The 21,432-nt window shown below is 43.7% G+C and overlaps 1 protein-coding gene across 1 annotated transcript in view; it reads left to right on the forward strand.

The window, feature by feature from the left end:
• Nucleotides 1–878: 878 nt before the first annotated feature.
• Nucleotides 879–21,432, forward strand: part of LOC106572182 (neuronal acetylcholine receptor subunit alpha-4) — a 73,383-nt gene continuing 52,829 nt past the window's right edge. Inside the window, exons 1-2 of the mRNA XM_082961497.1 lie at nucleotides 879–932; nucleotides 1,220–1,578. Of these exons, the coding sequence (XP_082817623.1) occupies nucleotides 879–932; nucleotides 1,220–1,578 (413 nt within the window). The remainder of the gene's footprint in view (nucleotides 933–1,219; nucleotides 1,579–21,432) is intronic.

Here is a 21,432-nt window from a genome sequence, read left to right on the forward strand (position 1 = left end):
TGCGCACATCCCTTTATAATGTCAAAAAATCCAGATAAATTGGGTCAGTTACAAGAAGCGTCAGTTTAACAATCCAGTATTATCTATCTGCTCTACAAACATTTAAAAGTTTGAGATGACATTAGATTGTCCGTCAATGGTGTTTTTTGTCACTGACGCCTTTGTCTTTGGTTCCCAGAACCATGTGTGGGGGGGGGGGGGGGGGGGGGGGGCTTGTAACCATTTTATTTATATATAGCAAAATGCCACCAATGTGAACCAAGGGCAGCACACTACAAAGATCTATGATGTTGGCGGTGTGCAAAGAAGGTTGTCTATATAGTATTGATTAACATATAGCGCCATTTACATTCATTACACATCTATTCCAGACAGAGGCTTTCTCATTGAAGGCAGAGGGGGTGGAGGTGGGGGCACAAAAGTAAAATGATAAGGGAAATTTGCATAGACAATTAGTCTTGCTCCACTTCGTGACTTAAATTGCTTCTTTGGTTAGGGTCACTTGTGATTTTGTCAAACCTTAAGAGTTTAACTGGCATGGTCGGCCAGGAATTTAAAAGGTTGTCAACATTATTTAAAAGTAGTGTGTTCGTTTTTTTTTATAAAATTTGAGCTTTCGGCAGTTAATAAAATAGTTGTAAAAAAAATTATGCATTTTTTCTGATTTATTTTACAAATTAACAAGACACAATAATAAACACACACCTATTGAGTTAATCAACAATGTATGATATAGCTAAACTCTTTATCTAGGCCTTTTAAAATTGGTACCTATTGCACTATCCAAATAAAGTGATAGATTGTTGATTCAACAAGGGCAGCTTATCATACAACACCAGCCAATTATTGAATAGACTCAAAAGGGGACCGTTAATGAGATGGAAAAAGCACAGAAGGCCACAGATCTTCAACTGGAGGAGCTGCACCAGGAGGTAATGCAGTGCTTTTCACTTATGGACAAATCCTCTGCATCTCCCTCAGGGTTTACCTCTTGCTCTGCCATTAAGGGAATAGGAACAGGTACAGTAGAACTACAAAGACCCCTCTGAAGATATTGTTATACAGAACTCCCATTTCCCCAAGACCCCTTACCACTATCATGCTTCCTCTGGAGAGCTCTCTCTCTCCCTATCAAACTACTTTTCCCCACGTTTGGCAGCCCAGAAGATGATGTTGATCCACTGATTTCCTTTCTATCTGGCCTCTTACTGACTTGGAGGTTATTGCCACCCTCCGCAGTGTTCTCCATGGTACAGCAAGGGACTGGTGGGAGATAGCCCGTGAACATATGTCAACCTGGGAGGAGTTCAAAAAAATATTCCTCTCAGCCTTCATCTCAGAGGACTATGAGGATGAACTGGCAGGACAGGTTCGTAACAGAGTCCAGGGTGAAGCAGAACCAATACGGGACTTTGCCTTCTATCGAGTTCTATGTAGGAGATGGAAGGCTGACATTACTGAGCAGGAGATGGTCAAACTCATTCTTAAGAACATGATTCCCCGCCTTGCCAGTCAACTTCGGGAACGTGTGCAGAATGTGGATGATCTGGTGTGTCTTGGGACTCAGTTTGAGGACAGGTAGCCTAGTGGTTAGAGCGTTGGGCCAGTAACTGAAAGGTTTCTGGATCGAATCCCCGAGCTGACAAGGTAAAAGGCTGTCGTTCTGCCCCTGAACAAGGCAGTTTAACCCACTGTTCCCCAGTAGACCGTCATTGTAAATAAGAATTTGTTTTTAACTGGCTTGCCTAGTTAAATAAAGGTTGAATAAAAAAAAAATATAATTTAAAAACCACCTCCAAACTCAAAACCCTGTTCCTTCAACCCGGTTTGTGCCCAAGATCCAAGTCAAAAGTCCCGTGATGTGCTGGAGGTGTAAAGTCCAACATCCTCCAGGTTCTTGCCCCCTCTATGGCCAGCGTCAGGATTCAGGAAAAGGACAGAAGACCGACAGTCCAGACAAGCATGGTGGCTTGCATACAATTTGGTCGGCCTTAATGCTCACCATGAAGCCTTCAGACAGCACAACTAGTTGTCTTATTCCTATTCCGCAACAACTATAGGTTCCTCTGACTGTTAGGAACTGGAGAGGGAAGGCCATAATCGACACAGGAGCAACTTACACAGAGGCAAGAGCCCCTGTGGCAAAACATGGCATTACCTCATGAGGAGCTTCGAACCTGGACCATTGTACTTGGCCAATGGAGAACCTACCACACCCTTGGGCTGGATTGATATGATAATAAAGCTGCATGATGAGACTATTAACCTTCCTGTGGTTATTCTTGCAGATCCGAACCTTGCATTTGCTGTAGTCCTTGGTCTGGACTTCCTGTCCTTCAGTGGACTGACCATCTCGATGTCTGAATCATCCTATCAGCTGCGCTCTGACCATTCCCAGCCTCATCCATTTCAACCTGGAAATGCACTAATTTCAGGCTGGAGCCTGCTACCTTATTCAGAGTCCTGGCTAGGTCAAGACAAAGACAGAGAAGATACAAAGAAGAAACAAAGACAAAAACACATCCACCAGTGAAGCCAGAGAATCCAGCTATCACCCTGATTACAGTCGTACCCACCTTTCTATTCGAGAGCAAAATCAAACCTGATGCTGATTTCTACATCAAACAAGCAGTGGAACAGGCATGTCTGTCAGATGACGAGAGGTGGCAGCTCTCCCAGATGTTGGAGATGAATAGTAAGGTCTGTACCCTTACACCCGGCCGTACAAACGTTTTCAAACACAAAATCTATACCCGGCATGAAGTTCCCACAGGCTGTCCCCTGTCAAACTGGCAATTCTCAATGAACAGCTCAAAAGCATGTTGGAGAATGGAGTTGTTCTTTTTCCGGATGGGCTTCTCCGGTTGTCCTGATTCCAAAGAAAGATGATGGATATCGATTCTGTGTAGACTACAGGAAGCCGAATGCCATAACAGAAAGCGATGCCTACCCTCTACCAACCATCAATGACATACTGGAATCTCTGGCAGGAGCATCCATCTTCAGTAATCTGGATCTGAACAGCGGTAGGCATCGCTGTTCACATGACTCTCCTAACAAACACATACCATAAGTTGCTGCTAGTATTTAATTTTTTTATCCTTCTGCTCAGCCACTTTACCACTGATTTACAGTTGACGTCGGAAGTTTACATACACTTAGGTTGGAGTCATTAAAACTAGTTTTTCAACCACTCCACAAATGTCCACAAAAAATATAGTTTTGGCAAGTTGGTTAGGACATCTACTTTGTGCATGACACACGTCATTTTTCCAACAATTGTTTACAGACAGATTATTTCACTTATAATTCACTGTATCACAGCTTGGAAAATTCCAGAAAACTATGTGATGGCTTCAGAAGCTTCTGATAGGCTAATTGACATCATTTGAGTCAACTGGAGGTGTACCTGTGGATGTATTTCAAGGCCTACCTTCAAACTCAGTGCCTCTTTGCTTGACATCATGGGAAAATCAAAAGAAATCAGCCAAGACCTCAGAATTATTATTATTTTTTTACCTCCACAAGTCTGGTTCATCCTTGGGAGCAATTTCCAAACGGCTGAAGGTACCACGTTCATCTGTCCAAACAATAGTACGCAAGTATGAACACCATGGGACCACGCAGCGGTCATACCGCTCACGAAGGAGACGCGTTCTGTCTCCTAGAGATGAACATACTTTGGTGCGAAAAGTGCAAATCAATCCCAGAACAACAGCAAAGGACCTTGTGAAGATGCTGGAGGACACAGGTACATCAGTATCTATATCCACAGTAAAACGAGTCCTATATCGACATAACCTGAAAGGCCACTCAGCAAGGAAGAAGCCACTGCTCCAAACCCGCCATAAAATAGCCATACTACGGTTTGCAACTGCACATGGGGACAAAGATCGTACTTTTTAGAGAAATGTCCTCTGGTCTGATGAAACAAATATAGAACTGTTTGGCCATAATGACCATCGTTATGTTTGGAGGAAAAAGGGGGAGGCTTGCAAGCTGAAGAACACCATCCCAACCGTGAAGCACGGGGGTGGCAGCATCATGTTGTGGGGGTGCTTTGCTGCAGGAGGGACAGGTGCACATCACAAAATAGATGGCATCATGAGGCAGGAAAATTATGTGGATATATTGAAGCAACATCTCAAGACATCAGTCAGGAAGTTAAAGCTTGGTCGCAAATGGGTCTTCCAAATGGACAATGACCCCAAGCATACTTCCAAAGTTATGGCAAAATGGCTGGAGGACAACAATGTCAAGGTATTGGAGTGGCCATCACAAAACCCTGACCTCAATCCTGTAGAAAATTTGTGGGCAGAACTGAAAAAGCGTGTGCGAGCAAGGATGCCTACAAACCTGACTCTGTTACTCCAGCTCTGTCAGGAGGAATGGGCCAAAATTCACCCAACTTATTGTGGGAAGCTTGTGGAAGTCTACCTGAAACATTTGACCCAAGTTGAACAATTTAAAGGCAGTGCTACCAAATACTAATTGAGTGTATGTAAACTTCTGACCCACTGGGAATGTGATGAAAGAAATAAAAGCTGAAATAAATAATTCTCTCTGCTATTATTCTGACATTTCACATTCTTAAAATAAAGTGGTGATCCTAACTGACCTAAGACAGGGAATTTGTACTAAGATTAAATGTCAGGAATTGTGAAAAACTGAGTTTAAATGTATTTGGCTAAGGTGTATGTAAACCTCCGACTTCAACTGTATATGCGTATATTTTCCTCATCTATCACCAGTATCACTGATATCGTTATTGATATTGTTCTTGTACATACTGTATATTATTTTGTTCTTTCTCTACTGGCATTGACACTTTTTGTTCTTGTTTTTTTGTTGACACTTTCTATTTTCGATATTGCTACTACTTAAATGTGCAAATAGCCATAGCCTCTCTTTCACATGACCCATCGAGTTAGCCAGGTGTGTCTGGGGGTGATTACGGCCATCTGTTGAATTTCATGAACATGTGTACATGTCTAGACAATAGTGACCCATCCACTTAGCTAGATGTGGCTAGGGGATTTATTTCACATGACCCATCATGACCCATCAAAGTGTTTCTGGATAAGCATCATCTAATTATAAAATATTTATACAATATTTTTTTCTGGACACTTTCTATTTTTTTATATTGCTACTATGCAATATGCAAGTAACCATTTCAATGTACCGTTTACACCATATGTATCCTGTGCATGTGACAAATAAACTTAGATTTTATTTGATATAATGTGTGTGTTTACCAGAGACGGTAATGTGAAGCACAACATGACCTGCCGCAAAGTCAGATTAGGATACAGGCCAAGGACTAGATAACATGTATTTTTACTACTACTTTCACCTCTTTTAGTCTTGAAATCTTTGGTTGTTTACTACACTACCTTACTCATTCTGTTTAGCAGATGGCCTCACATGTGAATCCTAAAAGAGATGGGTGGGGCAAGGCTTAAGAGGGTTAAGAGGCTCTCCAGTAGGTGTGCCAAAACGTTCAATTATAATTTTCTCAAAAGTGGGGTTACAGGTTCATTGTTCAAAGCAAAATTATACTGAACAAAAATATATATTCAACAATTTCAATGATTTTACGGAGTTACAGTTCATATAAGAAAATCAGTCAATTGAAATAAATTCACTAGGTCCTACTCTATGGATTTCACATGACTGGGCAGGGGTGCAGCCATGGGGTGACCTGGGGAGCCCACTGGGGATCCAGGCCTAGCCAATCAGAATGGGGTTTTCAACACAAAAGGGCTTTATTACAGACAGAAATAGTCTTTAGTTTCATCAGCTGTCTGGGTGCTGGGCTGACGTGGTTACATGTGGTTGTGAGGCTGGTTGGACGTACTGTCAAATTCTCTAAAATGACGGAGGCGGCTTATGGTAGAGAAATGTACATTAAGTTCTTTGGCAACAGCTCTGGTGTACATTCCTTCAGTCAGCATGAAAATTGCATGCTCCCTCAAAACTTGACGCATGTGTGTTGTAAAACTGGACATTTTAGAGTGTCCTTTTCTTGTCCCCAGCACAAGGTGTACCTGTGTAATGATCATGCTGTTTAATCAGCTTCTTGATATGCCACACCTGTCAGGTAGATGCATTATCTTGGTAAAGGAGAGATGCTCACTAACAGGGATGTAAACAAATGTGTTCACAACATTTTTGAGAAATAACCTTTTTGTGAATATGGAACATTTCAGGGATCTTTTATTTCAGCTCATGAAACATGGGACCAACACTTTACATGTTACGTTTATATTTTTGTTCAGTGTATTTTTCCACTGTTCCTCAACTCCAGTGTATGATATACAATTTTATAGCTATGAGTCTACTTTTATCCATTGTAAAAAACACTATTTCAAATTTAGCTACAAAATACTGAAAAGAAATGCTGGGTCACTTTTGATTGTACTTACACAACCTTATTCCTCTTCAATCCCTATGAGACATAAGGCCACAACAAGCTCCCTCCACTTCTTTCTGTCCTTGGTTGTGTCATGCTCAGAGAGATTTTAGGTTGCACTTGTGCAACCGGAATAGAGGAAGTTCCAGCTCGCCACTTCCAAATCGAAGATGACAGGTCCGGAGGGTCTTCATTTCATACATTAAAATTGATGATGGCTCAAGTCACTCATGCTTATCTCGATTCCTCTATCACTTTAATCGAATTACAGCATGGTGGTCAAGGACAGCCAATTACAAAGCGATACCTAACGAGCTGTATCATGGCATCATTTCTCGCATTTCAGATCGGATCAGATGGTCTGCTTCTGACCGCTAAGATGGAAGTTACATTAAAAATATTATAACTTAAAGTAACTGTCCAGTCAAAATCTAAAATCATACCCAAATAATGTTGCTGACTCATCCTATACTATCATTTGGCAACAAAAAAAAGTAAAACCTGAGAGTGAGGAGGATGAGCTGGACAATCAGCGGTGTACTCACAATATGTTTTATGACCGGTATACACCCACACCTGTCACGGCTGTCTGAATGATCGGACCAACGCGCAGCATGGTTGTGGTTCCACATACTTATATTTATTGTGAAACGTTGCAAAACATCAAATACTTGAAAATACAAAAACAACAAACCGTGACGCAGAGAGAAAAACACACTACTCAAAAGATAATCATCCACAAAAACAGGTGGGAGAAACATCAACTTAAATATGACCTCCAATTAGAGACAACGACAACCGGCTGCCTCTAATTGGAGGTCATGCCAAACAAAAACCAACATAGAAATACAAAACTAGAAACTGAACATAGAAATAGAAAAACAGACAAACACCCCCTGTCACGCCCTGACCTACTCTACCATAGAAAATAACAACTTACTATGGTCAGGACGTGACAGTACCCCCACCCCCCCCCCACCCCCCCAAAGGTGCGGACTCCGACCGCACCTACAAAAAAAAAAAAAAAAAAAAAAACCCTAACCGCCCCCCCCCCCCCAAAAAAAAGTATTTAAAAAACACAAAGGGAGGGTAGGGTGGGTGACTAATGTCTATGGCGGCGGCTCTGGTTCCGGGCGTAGTACCCCCACCGCCCGCTGATCTCCCCGCTTCTGTATGTCCAGAGGAACCAGACAATGGATAATTTCCGGAGGCTTCAGACCACCAACCGCCGCTGAAGACTCTGGGCTAAAGGCCGCCGCTGAAAACCCTGGGCTGCAGACCGCCGCTGAAGGCTCTGGGTTGCAGACCGCCGCTGAGGGCTCTGGGCTGCAGACCGCCGCTGAGGGCTCTTGGCTGCAGACCGCCGCTGAGGGCTCTTGGCTGCAGACTGCCGCTGAGGGCTCTTGGCTGCGGACCGCCACTGAGCGTCGCTGGAGGCTCCAGACTGGAGAGTGTTGCTGGAGACTCCAGACTGGGGAGCGTCGCTGGAGGCTCCGGGCTGAGGAGCGTCGCTGGAGGCTCCTGACTGGGGGGCGTCGCTGGAGGCTCCGGGCTGAGGAGCGTCGCTGGAGGCTCCGGGCTGAGGAGCGTCGCTGGAGGCTCCGGACTAGGGATGCGCACTGGAGGTCCGATGTGTGGGACTGGCATAGGTGGCGCCAGACTGGTAACACGCACCTCAGGTCGAGTGCGGGGAGCAGGAACAGGACACCCAGGACTGGGCAGGCGCACTGGAGGCCTGATGCGTGGAGCTGGCATAGGAGGCTCCAGACTAGTAACACGCACCTCAGGGCGAGTGCGGGGAGCAGGCACAGGACGTACTGGGCTATGGAGGCTCAATGGAGGGAGAGTGCGAGGAGCAGGCACAGGACGTACTGGGCTGCGGATGCGCACTGGAGGTCTGGAGCGTATGGCTTGCACAACCCGCCCTGGCTGCATGCTCAACTCAGCTCGACAACTGCAGGGTGCGGGCACAGATCACATCGGCCTGTGAATGCGCCCTGACGAAACAGTGCGCCGCACAACACGGTGCCTGCACAACACGGTGCCTGCCCGTCACTTGCTTCCCACAGTAAGCACAGGAAGTTGGCTCAGGACTCCACCCTGACTCTGCCCAACTCCCCGTGTGCCCCCCCCCCCCAAAAAAAAATATTTTGGGGCTGCCTCTCGCACTTGCCTCTTCGTTGGTATCGTGCCTCCTCTCATCGCCGTTCTGCTCTCCCTGCCTCCACCTGTTCCCATGGAAGGCGATCCCATCCCGCCTGGATCTCCTCCCATGTCCAGGATCCCTTGCCGTCCAATAACTCCTCCCATGTCCATTTTTCCTGCTGATCCATCCCACGCTGCTTGGTCCTTTGGTGGTGGGTGATTCTGTCACAGCTGTCTGAATGATCGGACCAACGCGCAGCATGGTTGTGGTTCCACATACTTATATTTATTGTGAAACGTTGCAAAACACCAAATACTTGAAAAAACAACAAACTGTGACGCAGAGAGGAAAACACACTACTCAAAAGATAATCACCCACATAAACAGGTGGGACAAACATCAACTTAAATAGGACCTCCAATTAGAGACAACGACAACCGGCTGCCTCTAATTGGAGGTCATGCCAAACAAAAACCAACAGAAATACAAAACTAGAAACTGAACATAGAAATAGAAAAACAGGTCACGCCTTGACCTACTCTACCATAGAAAATAACAACTTACTATGGTCAGGACGTGACAACACCATTCTGTTGTTGGGGTATGCCCACACCATTCCAACACAGAAGAGCTGCTTTTTAACATACTTAATAAAAAAATGTTTGGAAGGAAAAACAATTTCACTCGTACTGTAATTAATTATAGGTAATATTTTATAGAAATCTGGAAACACTGGACAGTTACATAGAAGTTCATAGAAATCTGGAAACCCTGGACAGTTACTTTAATTGTTTTTGATAGCTAAAATCTAGCTGTCACAACAACTCAACACAACAGTACAAAGCCACACAACACACGATTGATTTCCTTGTCATTCAGTGACACGCAACGTCAACTTCAACTGTCACACGTGGAATTTGCATTGGTCTCATGGCACTGCATGCTTACTCACTTCCCTAGAGCCATGTTTTGCAGGCCAGAAATGGAAGAAAACTACCCAAAATGGAGTGAAACAGGGAGGTACTATCTGAAATTGTCTACTAAACTGTTACGAACCGGCTCAGAGTTCGCAACAAAAGGGAGACAACGTGGAGACAAGGAGTATCAAAAATATATATGTATTAGATACCACAACTAGCACAAACAAAAACAACAAGGTGTCTGCATGGAGAGAGTCTCCCCAATGAATGTGGAAGAGGTGCCTTTATCCTGGGACACACCCGGGCCCAGGTGTTTCCCATGTAGCTGACGACCCTTCCAACTCCGCCCACCGGCATCCTAATAAGGAAACAAGAACAAAGAGAGAGAATACGGCAGACAGAGTGGGAGGGTCGTCACAAAACTAATTAGAGTTTTTCTTTGCAAAACATTTTGCCATGGTGTGCCCTAATGAATACAACCCAGATTTTGGAGCATGTGAATGTTACGAATGAAATTCAGATTTGTTCCTGCCTCCGTGACAATCAGGAAAATTACAAAGCCGATTCTTGGGCTGGATAGACCAATTGTCTGTCGTCATTTATCAATAGCAGTTGAAATAGAGACACATAAAGTACATAATGGTGGTTGTCTGCTCAAGGTCTGGAGCGGGTCCTGTTGTGCTATTCCAAGTACAAACAAAACTGGGGATAGGGAAGGGCAGGCATACTTTGTATATTGTATTAATGAGTATGAAATAGTTATAGGCCTAGTATATTTTTGCCTGGCTATCCAAACTCCATGCTCCGGCCAAACGTTACACCAGCCTATGGACGACTAGAAGATGGCACCAACAGAGAAGGGAGACATCTTACGAGTTCCAACCCATCTTTGCTATTTTGGGACTTTTTCATATTTATCTTCATTTCCTTTGTACAGAAAGTTCATACTATTATCACATATGACCGTCAAGCACTTCTGGACATCAGATCGACAGTTACTAACCTCGATTTTGACTTCAAAAACCGACTTCACCTCTGACTCAGCTGTTCCCTTGTTCATACCGGACCCCATTTCTTTGTTTCATGGGCTACCAAAACGCCGCAGGTGTAGACGTGGTGAGATTGAGACAGAGAATATCGACCGGCACTCCCCTCCATTCAATTGGCAAATGTCCAGTCACTCGAGGATATGATGGATGAGCTTCTTTAGAGAGTCTCCTATTAGAGAGACTTGAAAAGCTGCCATTTTATATGCCTTGCAGAGACGTGTCTGGATTACTCCATGTCAAGTTTACTGACGACACAACGATGGTAGGCCTGCTCACCGACAGCGATGAGATGAGACTTGGCAGTGTGGTGCCATGATGACAACCTCATCCACATGAGAGGATGAAAGCACACCCTCATCCACATCGACAGGGCTGTAAGTGGAGTGAGTTGAGAGCGTCAAGTTCCTTGGCGTCCACATCGCTAAGGAGGCTGAAAAGATTTGTTAGGGTAAAGTGACTACACATCGACAGGGCTGTAGTGGAGTGAGTCAAGAGTGTCAAGTTCCTTGGCGTCAACATCGCTAAGGAGGCTGAAAAGATTTGGCAGGGGCCATCGGATCCTCAAAAAGTTCTACAGCTGCACCATCGAGAGCATCTTGACTGGCTGAATCACCGCTTGGCATGGCAAATGCACCACCCTTGACTGCAAAGCACTACAGAGGGTGGTGCGGACAGCCGAGTACATCTCTGGGGCCGAGCTCCCTGCAATCCAGGACCTCTATATCAGGCGGTGTCAAAGGAAGCCACGCAAAAATTGCAAAAGACTACAGCCACCCAAAAAACACTACCACATTGACACTCTCACAAAAATACACACACACTACTGACACTCTCACAAAACCCATACATTCACTATATACACACACACTACACTGATACTCTCACAAAACTCACACACATTCACTACATATGCCCACACAAATCACACACACCGAAACAAAACACAAACACACACACACACACACACACATATCATATGCTGTGCTACTCTGTTCTTTATTTGACTTCTATTATTATCTATCCTGATGCCAGATCACTTTACCCTACCTTCATGTACAGACAGTATCTACCTCAAATACCTCATTCCCTCGCACATTGATCTGGTACTGGTACTCCCTGTATATAGCTCCACATTGGTCTGGTACTGGTACTCCCTGTATATAGCTCCACAGTGGTCTGGTACTGGTACTCCCTGTATATAGCTCCACATTGATCTGGTACTGGTACTCCCTGTATATAGCTCCACATTGATCTGGTACTGGTACTCCCTGTATATAGCTCCACATTGATCTGGTACTGGTACTCCCTGTATATAGCTCCACATTGATCTGGTACTGGTACTCCCTGTATATAGCTCCATTCTTGTGTATTTATTACACTTGTGTTACTATATATTTTTTATTTTTTATTTTTTACTCCGCATCGTTGGGAAGGGCTTGTAAGCAAGCATTTCACCGTTAAGTCGTTAAGTCGACACGTTTAAATTTAGATTTGTTAGTTTCTTCTCCACAATGAGTTCCTCCCCTTTGATTTCTAGAATGGAAATACGTTTCTATACATTCTGTTCTGTTAAAATGTATAAAATGCTACAGTATTAACATACATAAGTTGAAGTTAACATGTCTAAAGCCTCAACACCTCAACATATTTGAATAAGAAGACTGACAAACATTTGTTTTGTAGAATGCACAGTCCTGACTGATAAATCTGTGAATATAAAAAGTTGTCTTCTCAGCAGTTTTGCCATTTCACCTCAGAATCTCCATTAGCTGTGTCTCTTGGGTAAGAAATCTGATGCACTCTGACTCTTAATGCATTAGTGATATTTAAAAGAGCGTTGAGGTATTAAAAAAACAGACTGGAAATGGAACTCCATATAATTATGGCAATATGTCTTGACTCTTTTTGGCAATCATTTGGATGCATTTATGCTTTCAGAGACAGTTTTGAAATTGCTGTGCTGCTGAAATTCAACCACAAACTTCAGCTATTTTTTTTGTTTTAATATGACAATAGTCCTGTGTCCACTCTACATGAGATGAACAGACGTTGCATAATGTCTGTACACAAATCTTTAGAAAGACAAGTGGTACAACTTTATGTATTTTCACAGCACACCTCACCAGAGGTAAGAAGGTGGTCTCTGCAGGTGTGTCTCAAACCACTGAAGGTGGTGAGAGTGGTTAATCGTGAACACCAGTAAGTCTCGTCTGCCGCCGCAACACAATTAATCGCTCATACATCTTTAATATCCCATCCATCTCCTCAATCTCAACTGACAGAAAGGTACTCACCTCTTAATTATTATCACAGCTGGCAGGCCAATCAGAGGAAACAGATCTTACGCTAGTAGAATGACTGATGAGGCTGCTGTAGTAAATAGGGGAAGAAACAACCAAACCATGCTAGGACTTTTGTAATAGCCTGTACAACAGCCTGTAAAGTTGAAGTTTCAACTCTGATGGAAATCACCTGTTCAACCATCAAAAACGGTAACATGATACAATGCATGTTTATACAATGTATAGTTAAGAGGTAATTGTTTTCTTTGGTTGCACAATACAATTACAATTGTATTACACATAGCTAGCTACTGGACAAGTTGTTGGGCAAATACCATGTAATGCCCAAATTGAACATAGTTATGTAACTATTAATGATTTATTTTTACGTGGGAGGAGTGAGTTGCTTTTAGTTATTTTCACTGTCTCCAAAGTTTATGTGGGTCTCCTAGTTTTTGCTGCGCTATAGGCGAGGACATCATTATCCTTTATCTTCATATTCAATGTTAGTGCTTAAAATCTTTATTGTTTTGATATTGTTTAGCTGTTTTCGCCCTTGTCCCTTATTGGACGCTGTAAGTTAGCCTCTTTTCACACCTACACAGTGGACAGAAATGTAAGCAAAGTAGAGGCACCTCGAAGCACTGGTCTAAGTTCAGCTGTTGCTAAAATGTAAACAGTAAGACTGAGATCACTTCTAGTCCAGCACAAAATAATGCAATAACCTGTGTTTTCTTACTAACTCATGAATAACAGGAACAATAATCTTGAAACAGAGTAAACAAACTTTTACTTTATTTAAAGATATCAAATATGAATGAATGTGCAAGATATAGCTTTGCAGCTTAAACTGTAGTCATAGATGTGTGGAGTAAAGAGGTAGGCCATGTTAATTGGAGCATGATGTAGCCAGAAACTGGCACATGAGGGTGGCCTTCCTTCAGTCCATCTGAGGCAGAGTCTGTTCAATCCACTGATGATTGGTGCAGAGTAGAGGTTGATATCTGGCAGCTCAACACTAGACAGGGGGGTCTGGTCAATACAGCAATGACTGGGTAGGGTTTGACATCTGTCCACTCAACACTGGTTCTAACAGCTCAGGGTAGATGCCCGAGAGCTCAGGATGATAGAAGAGATCATGTATAGGACAAGAAATGTTTCATGACCTTTGCATAAGAGAAATGGGGCACAGCTATGGCAGAATTAATTGTTACATAAATAGTTTTGCACACTTTGGCCCAATTTTAATAGTATTTTTATCTCTAGAAAAGTGCTGTGTTAACAATTCAAATACATGGAAAGCCCTATGAAGTTAACAATGCAATATGGGACCTAAACAGAGGACAAGTTTAGCCTCAGACTTTGCACTCTTAGTTGTTGCAGAAGTTGGCCTGATATGGCTGCTCAATTCGTGCATCGTTGACTACCTTTTATGTCTAATTAATTCCCACTACCACCCACCTAAATGGGGTACATTTTATTTTATTCATTTGAATTTTTTTATTTTTTTATTCTCTTTTCAATCAAGCTAGTATTTGAATAGTAGTTGAAACATGGTCTCTGTCACTTTACCATCTAAGTAAAAGGGCGTCACGTAGCCTAGTGGTTAGAGCGTTGGGCCAGTAACCGAAAGGTTGCTGGATCGAATCCCTGAGCTGACAAGGTAAAAATATGTCGTTCTGCCCCTGAACAAGGCAGTAAACCCACTGTTGTTCCCTGGTAGGCTGTCATTGTAAATAAGAATTTGCTCTTAACTGACTTGCCTAGTTAAATATATATATTGTAGGTTTGCACGCATAAGAATATGATCATTGGAACCAGATGGCAAAAAATATTAAGATCAAAATGCTTCTCATCACTGATAGAAAGAAAGCTGTTAGCTAAAATGCCACTGCAGGAAATGGGGATGGAAAGGATAGCGCATGTAACAGGAGGTGCCTCTATTTGAGTAATTATGGTCATCATGTGACTTGTGTATGCTTTTCTATTAGTCCGTTTGAATTCATTGTTTGAGCGTTCTGATTGGTTGCAGAAGTGGCTCTGCAGAATGCACCTCCACCTGTTCCTACAAAATGGTGTTGCATTTCCTGGAGTGGGATAAGGATGGTGGTTGGAAGAGTGAGCTTGTTTGAAATGTAAAAGCGTTGCGGTAGCTTTTGATAAAGAATAACATCGAGAGGAAGCAGCTGCTTTATAAGTGGGATGCACTGTTGAGCGCTACATTCCGAAGGGTTCGTGCTGATTGTGCGAAGATTGTGACAGCTGGTTAAATGGCGTCCCTTGTGAAAGCAAGAACAAGATGTATGTCAGGAGAAGTGCAGTATTATCATAAGGAGATACTTGGAATACGGAGGAGAAATGAAGGGACAAAGAGAGGCAGAGGAGGTCTAAGAGAGAGAGGGAGGAAGACAGTGAGCTTGAGTTGGATAAAAATGGTGGAAAAAGGGAGATGGTTTGTTAAAGATAAATGGTAGAAAGTGTAAGCAGAGGGAGCTGAAGACAGGAGGAGAAATGGAAGTGAATGAGGTCGAAGTATCGGAGGTGGTAGGTGTGATGAAGTTCTCGTAGCCCGAGGCTTGCACTGAGGGTCAGGATAAAGATGAGTCTGTGACAGTAGGAGCGACGTTTTTGGAAAAAGTGGATTTTTGTCTTTTGGCTGATCCATTTGTGGTTTCAGGGTGGGTGGAAACAGATCTGGGTACAGAGAAGTCGATGAGGGTAACTAGAAGTGGTCTTGTGATAATTGTTCGTGTTTCTGCTGGTCAGAGAGAGAAGGCACTCCGTGTTAAATGAATGGGGGCAAGAAATGTGAATTGTTTCGCTCTCAAGAAAAGGGTGCCATTGAAAGGAGTGATTACTGGGGTAGCAGTAAATGTAAAAGTTGACCAACTGAAGGGGAAGATTCCTGGTGTTTGTGATGCTCGTCGTTTGGTGCGACGTAGACAGGGTGGCGAGAGTAGTGAAAGAGAAGAGTCATTGTCTGTTCTTTTGAGTATTGATGTTGAGTCTTTGCCCGACAAAGTGATGTTAAGATCTATAAGTTATCCTGTATGAGCTTTTGTGCCGAATATATTACGTTGTTACAGGTGTCAAGCTTATGGGCATGTGGCAGCAGTGTGTAGGAGGGAGGTTCCTAGGTGTGAGAAGTGTGCAGAAGGACATTAGATAAAGAAATGTGTAGCATTGGGGAAGGTAGGGGTTGAAGTCGGAAGTTTACATACACCTTAGTCAAATACATTTAAACTCAGTTTTTCACAATTCCTGACATTTAATCCTAGTAAAAATCCCTGTCTTTTATTTATTTATTTATTTATTTATTTCACCTTTATTTAACCAGGTAGGCAAGTTGAGAACAAGTTCTCATTTACAATTGCGACCTGGCCAGGATAAAGCAAAGCAGTTCGATAACATACAAAAACACAGAGTTACACATGGAGTAAAACAACATACAATCAATGATTCAGTAGAAAAAAAAAAAAAAAAGAAAGCTTAGCTCAGGTAGGATCACCACTTTATTTTAATGATTTGAAATGTCAGAATAATAGTAGAGAGAATGATTTATTTAAGCTTTTATTTCTTTCATCACATTCCCAGTGGGTCAGAAGTTTACATACACTCAATTAGTATTTGGTAGCATTGCCTTTAAATTGTTTAACTTGGGTCAAACGTTTTGGGTAGCCTTCCACAAGCTTCCCACAATAAGTTGGGTGAATTTTGGCCCATTCCTCCTGACAGAGCTGGTGTACCTGAGTCAGGTTTGTAGGCCTCCTTGCTCGCACACGCTTTTTCAGTTCTGCCCACAAATTTTCTATAGGATTGCGGTCAGGGCTTTGTGATGGCCACTCAAATACCTTGACTTTGTTGTCCTTAAGCTATTTTAACACAACTTTGGAAGTATGCTTGGGGTCATTGTTCATTTGGAAGACCCATTTGCGACCAAGCTTTAACTTCCTGACTGATGTTGCTTCAATATATCCACATAATTTTCCTACCTCATGGTGCCATCTATTTTGTGAAGTGCACCAGTCCCTCCTGCAGCAAAGCACCCCCACAACATGATGCTGCCACCCCCGTGCTTCACGGTTGGGATGGTGTTCTTCGGCTTGCAAGCCCCCCCTCTTTCCTCCAAACATAACTATGGTCATTATGGCCAAACAGTTCTATTTTTGTTTCATCAGAACAGAGGACATTTCTCTAAAAAGTACGATCTTTGTCCCCATGTGCAGTTGCAAACCGTAGTCTGGCTTTTATAAGGCGGCCTTTTAGGTTATGTCGATATAGGACTCGTTTTACTGTGGATATAGATACTTTTGTACCTGTTTCCTCCAGCATCTTCACAAGGTCATTTGCTGTTGTTCTGGGATTGATTTGCACTTTTCGCACCAAAATGTGTTCATCTCTAGGAGACAGAACGCGTCTCCTTCCTGAGCGGTATGATGGCTGCGTGGTCCCATGGTGTTTATACTTGCGTACTATTGTTTGTACAGATGAACGTGGTACCTTCAGGCATTTGGAAATTGCTCACAAGGATGAACCAGACTTGTGGAGGTTTACAATTTTTTTTCTGAGGTCTTGGCTGATTTCTTTTGATTTTCCCATGATGTCAAGCAAAGAGGCACTAAGTTTGAAGGTAGGCCTTGAAATACATCCACAGGTACACCTCCAGTTGACTCAAATTATGTCAATTAGCCAATCAGAAGCTACTGAAGCCATGACATCATTTTCTGGAATTTTCCAAGCTGTTTAAAGGCACAGTCAACTTGGTGTATGTAAACTTCTGACCTACTTTAATTGTGATACAGTGAATTATAAGTGAAGTAATCTGTCTGTAAACAATTGTTGGAAAAATTACTTGTGTCATGCAAAGTAGATGTCCTAAACGACTTGCCGAAACTATAGTTTGTTAACAAGAAATTTGTGGAGTGGTTGAAAAACAAGTTTTAATGACTCCAACCTATGTGTATGTAAACTTTCGAATTCAAATGTATGTGTATGTGTGTGTGTGTATATATATATATATATATATATATATATATATATATATATATATATATATATATTTCTTCAACTGTCTTCTGACTGTGAGAAGAGCGATGTTGATGTTGTGCCGTGATGCCAGCAGATTACAGATGGCCTTTGCCGATCGCTCATCATCTTCATTCATCAGTGAGTCGATGGCTTGAATAGTCTCGCTGGAAATGAAATACAATGTAAAAATGTGCAGCATACAGTAAAAACCAGCAGTTGATTTATTTAAGCATTATTTCTAGCATTATTAGGCCTACTTTACAGTATTGTCGCCTACTGTACATGTTCATTTTCCTGGGATTTTGAGTTCGGCATAAAACAGGCATTTAATGTGATAGTGTTTGCGAATAGCACTCTGTGACCAAAATCCCCAAGTCTACCAGTATTTTTTAAATGTCTCCAGTAGATTTTCCATTCCTCCTGAATGCCCTAATCTGCTCACTTAAATGAATAGAAATCCTGGTCATAGTGCTACAGTATGTTGTACAGCATAATCAAAGTGAGGACAATCGGGGATCTGCTGTATACTTATAGCCTATTGTAACCTGAAAGTCACACCTTTCCTCACTTTGCCCAAAACTCCACCCAAAACTCAATTTAGAATTATATAAAAGCCCCTTAGATATTCTCACAGATCCTAAGGGGCTTTCATATAATTCTAAATTAATTAATAATAATCACTTTGTTTAAAAGTAATGCTATTTTGGAGATTTCGTTTTCATTTAAGCTAGAGTGAGCGAGAAAATGGCAATTCTTGAACATGGGGTTAGACATTCTCACTAATTTGTAAATAAAGCTGCCAATAATTACGTTTAGAGGATTGTTCAGTTAAGAACAAATTCATATTTACAAGGACAGCCTACTCCTTCCTCCCTGTCTGGGATTTGAACTCCGGTCTCCCACGTGCCCTGCCTGCGCACAACATGGGGATCCTTTAGCTAAATTGCCCAGTACTGCTCCTGTCAGTCACGTTGTACAGTGCCATATTTTCCATTCCATCCTAACGGAAACCCAGAGGGTTTTTTGTTTTTCTTGGAATAGAAACACCATTAAATTAATCAAATGAATTAACCAAGTACCAGTCAAAAGTTTGGACACACCAACTCATTCCAGGATTTTTCTTTATTTTTAGTATTTTCTACATTGTAGAATAGTAGTGAAGACATCACAACTATGAAATAACACATATGGAATCAGTTAAGAACAAATTCTTCTTTACAAGGACAGCCTACACCTTCCTCCCGTCAGGGAATTGAACCCCGGTCTCCCGCGTGCCCGCATTCTCTAGTACAGACATGGCCTCCCTTATGTAAGGAATTAGGCACTTTCCCATGTTTACTACAGTATGTATTATAGGCTATGTTTACTTGTCAGACTGCACAGTAGCCAAGTAAACAAATGCAGGTGGCTTATATCTTTAATTGTCACGTCCTGACCAGTTAAGGGTTATTTGTTATTGTAGTTTGGTCAGGACGTGGCAGAGGGTATTTTGTTTATGTGGTTCGGGGTGGTGATTTTTGTAGTAGGGTGTTTGATTTATTATTTCCGGGTTTTTGGGGTTATGTTCTAGGTTTGTATTTCTGTGGTCTCTAGTCTTTTGTATTTCTTTGTCTAGTTTATTGGGGTTGGACTCTCAATTGGAGGCAGGTGTTTTCTAGTTGCCTCTGATTGAGAGTCCTATATATGGGTATGTGTTTGGTTAAGTGTTTGTGGGAGATTGTTTCTTGTTTTGCATGTGTGAGCCTGACAAGACTGTTTTGTTGTTCGTGCATTCTTTGTTTGTTATTTTGGTGTTCTCTTGATTTAAAATAAATACAAGATAAGCATCCACATTCCTGCTGCGTTTTGGTCCTCCATTCCCGACGACAACCGTTACAGAATCTCCCACTAAATAAGGACCAAGCAGCAGAGGAAGGAGAGGAGGAACGCTGAGAAAATGGACTTTGATATGGACGATCGTGAGAAGTGGACGTGGGAGGAGATTATGGCCGGAGAAGGTCCATGGAGGAAGTGGAGTGATGACAGGGAACGCTACAGGGGAACACGACTGGCGTTTAAGCCCGAGAGGCAGCCCCAATAAAAAAAATTTGGGGGGCACATGGGTAGTTTGGCTGGGCGAGGATTGAGCCCCAGGCCAAATCCCCGTACCTTTTCTGGGCAACCAGTGACTGGACAGGTCCCGTGCTTCGGGGTAATGGGTACTGTGGCGAGGCCAAGTATTTTTAGGCCGGTACGCGCAATACCAGCGCCCCGCATTTGCCAGGGGGAAGTGGGCATCCAGCCAGTAAGAGTGATGCCAGTTCTGCGTTCGAGACCGCCAGTACACCTCTACGGTCCAGTGCGTCAGCCCTGTCCGACTCGTCCTGTTCCCGCTCCCCGCACTAGCCCTGCAGTGCGTGTTCCCAGGCTGATACCTCCAGTACCAGCACCACGCATCAGGCTTCCAGTGCGTCAACCAAGTCCGACTCGGCCTGTTCCCGCTTCCCGCACTAGCCCTGAGGTGCGTGTTCCCAGGCTGATACCTCCAGTACCAGCACCACGCATCAGGCTTCCAGTGCGTCAACCCAGTCCGACTCAGCCTGTTCCCGCGCCCCGCACTAGCCCTGAGGTGCGTGTTCCCAGGCTGATACCTCCAGTACCAGCACCACGCATCAGGCTTCTAGTGCGTCAACCCAGTCCGACTCGGCCTGTTCCCGCTCCCCGCACTAGCCCTGAGGTGCGTGTCCCCAGACTGGCACATCCAGTACCAGTACCACGCATCAGGCTTCCAGTGCGTCAGCCCAGCCTCGAGAGTTCGGCAACAGTGTGCAGTCCAGAGTATCCGGCACCAGTGTGCAGTCCAGAGTATCCGGCACCAGTGTGCAGTCCAGAGTATCCGGCACCAGTGTGCAGTCCAGAGTATCCGGCAACAGTGTCTAGTCCGGAACCGAGGGAGACTGCCTGCGACCCGGAACCGAGGGAGACTGCCTGCGACCCGGAACCGAGGGAGACTGCCTGCGACCCGGAACCGAGGGAGACTGCCTGCGATCCGGAACCGAGGGAGACTGCCTGCGATCCGGAACCGAGGGAGACTGCCTGCGATCCGGAACCGAGGGAGACTACCTGCGACCCGGGACCGAGGGAATCTACCTGCGACCCGGAACCGAAGGGGTCTGCCTGCGACCCTGAACCGAAGGGGTCTGCCTATGACCCGGAACCAAGGGAGTCTATCAGCAACCCGGAACTAAGTAAGTCTGTTGACGATCCGGAACTAAATAGGATTAACTGTGTATCAAATGAGTCTGCCTACAGCGTGGAACGGAAGAGGTCTGCCTACGATCCGGAACGAGGGGAGTCTGCTTACGGCCCGAAACTGAGCAAGTCTGTCTGCATTCTGGAGGACAGTAGGCCGGAGCCAGAACCACCACCTGTATAGGTGGGTTGGGGAGGGGGGGTGTAGCACAAGTGCCGTCGGTGACGACAGCCACTCTCCCTTCCCTCCATTTAGTTTAGGGGGATTTTTTTGTTGTTGTTGTTTTGTTTATTTTTGTTTAGTTATGAGGTGCATCCGGGGTCTGCACCTTTAAAGGGGGGGTACTGTCACGTCCTGACC

This window comes from Salmo salar, chromosome 15 (assembly GCF_965601325.2).
Source record: "Salmo salar chromosome 15, fSalSal1, whole genome shotgun sequence".
NCBI lineage: Eukaryota > Metazoa > Chordata > Actinopteri > Salmoniformes > Salmonidae > Salmo > Salmo salar.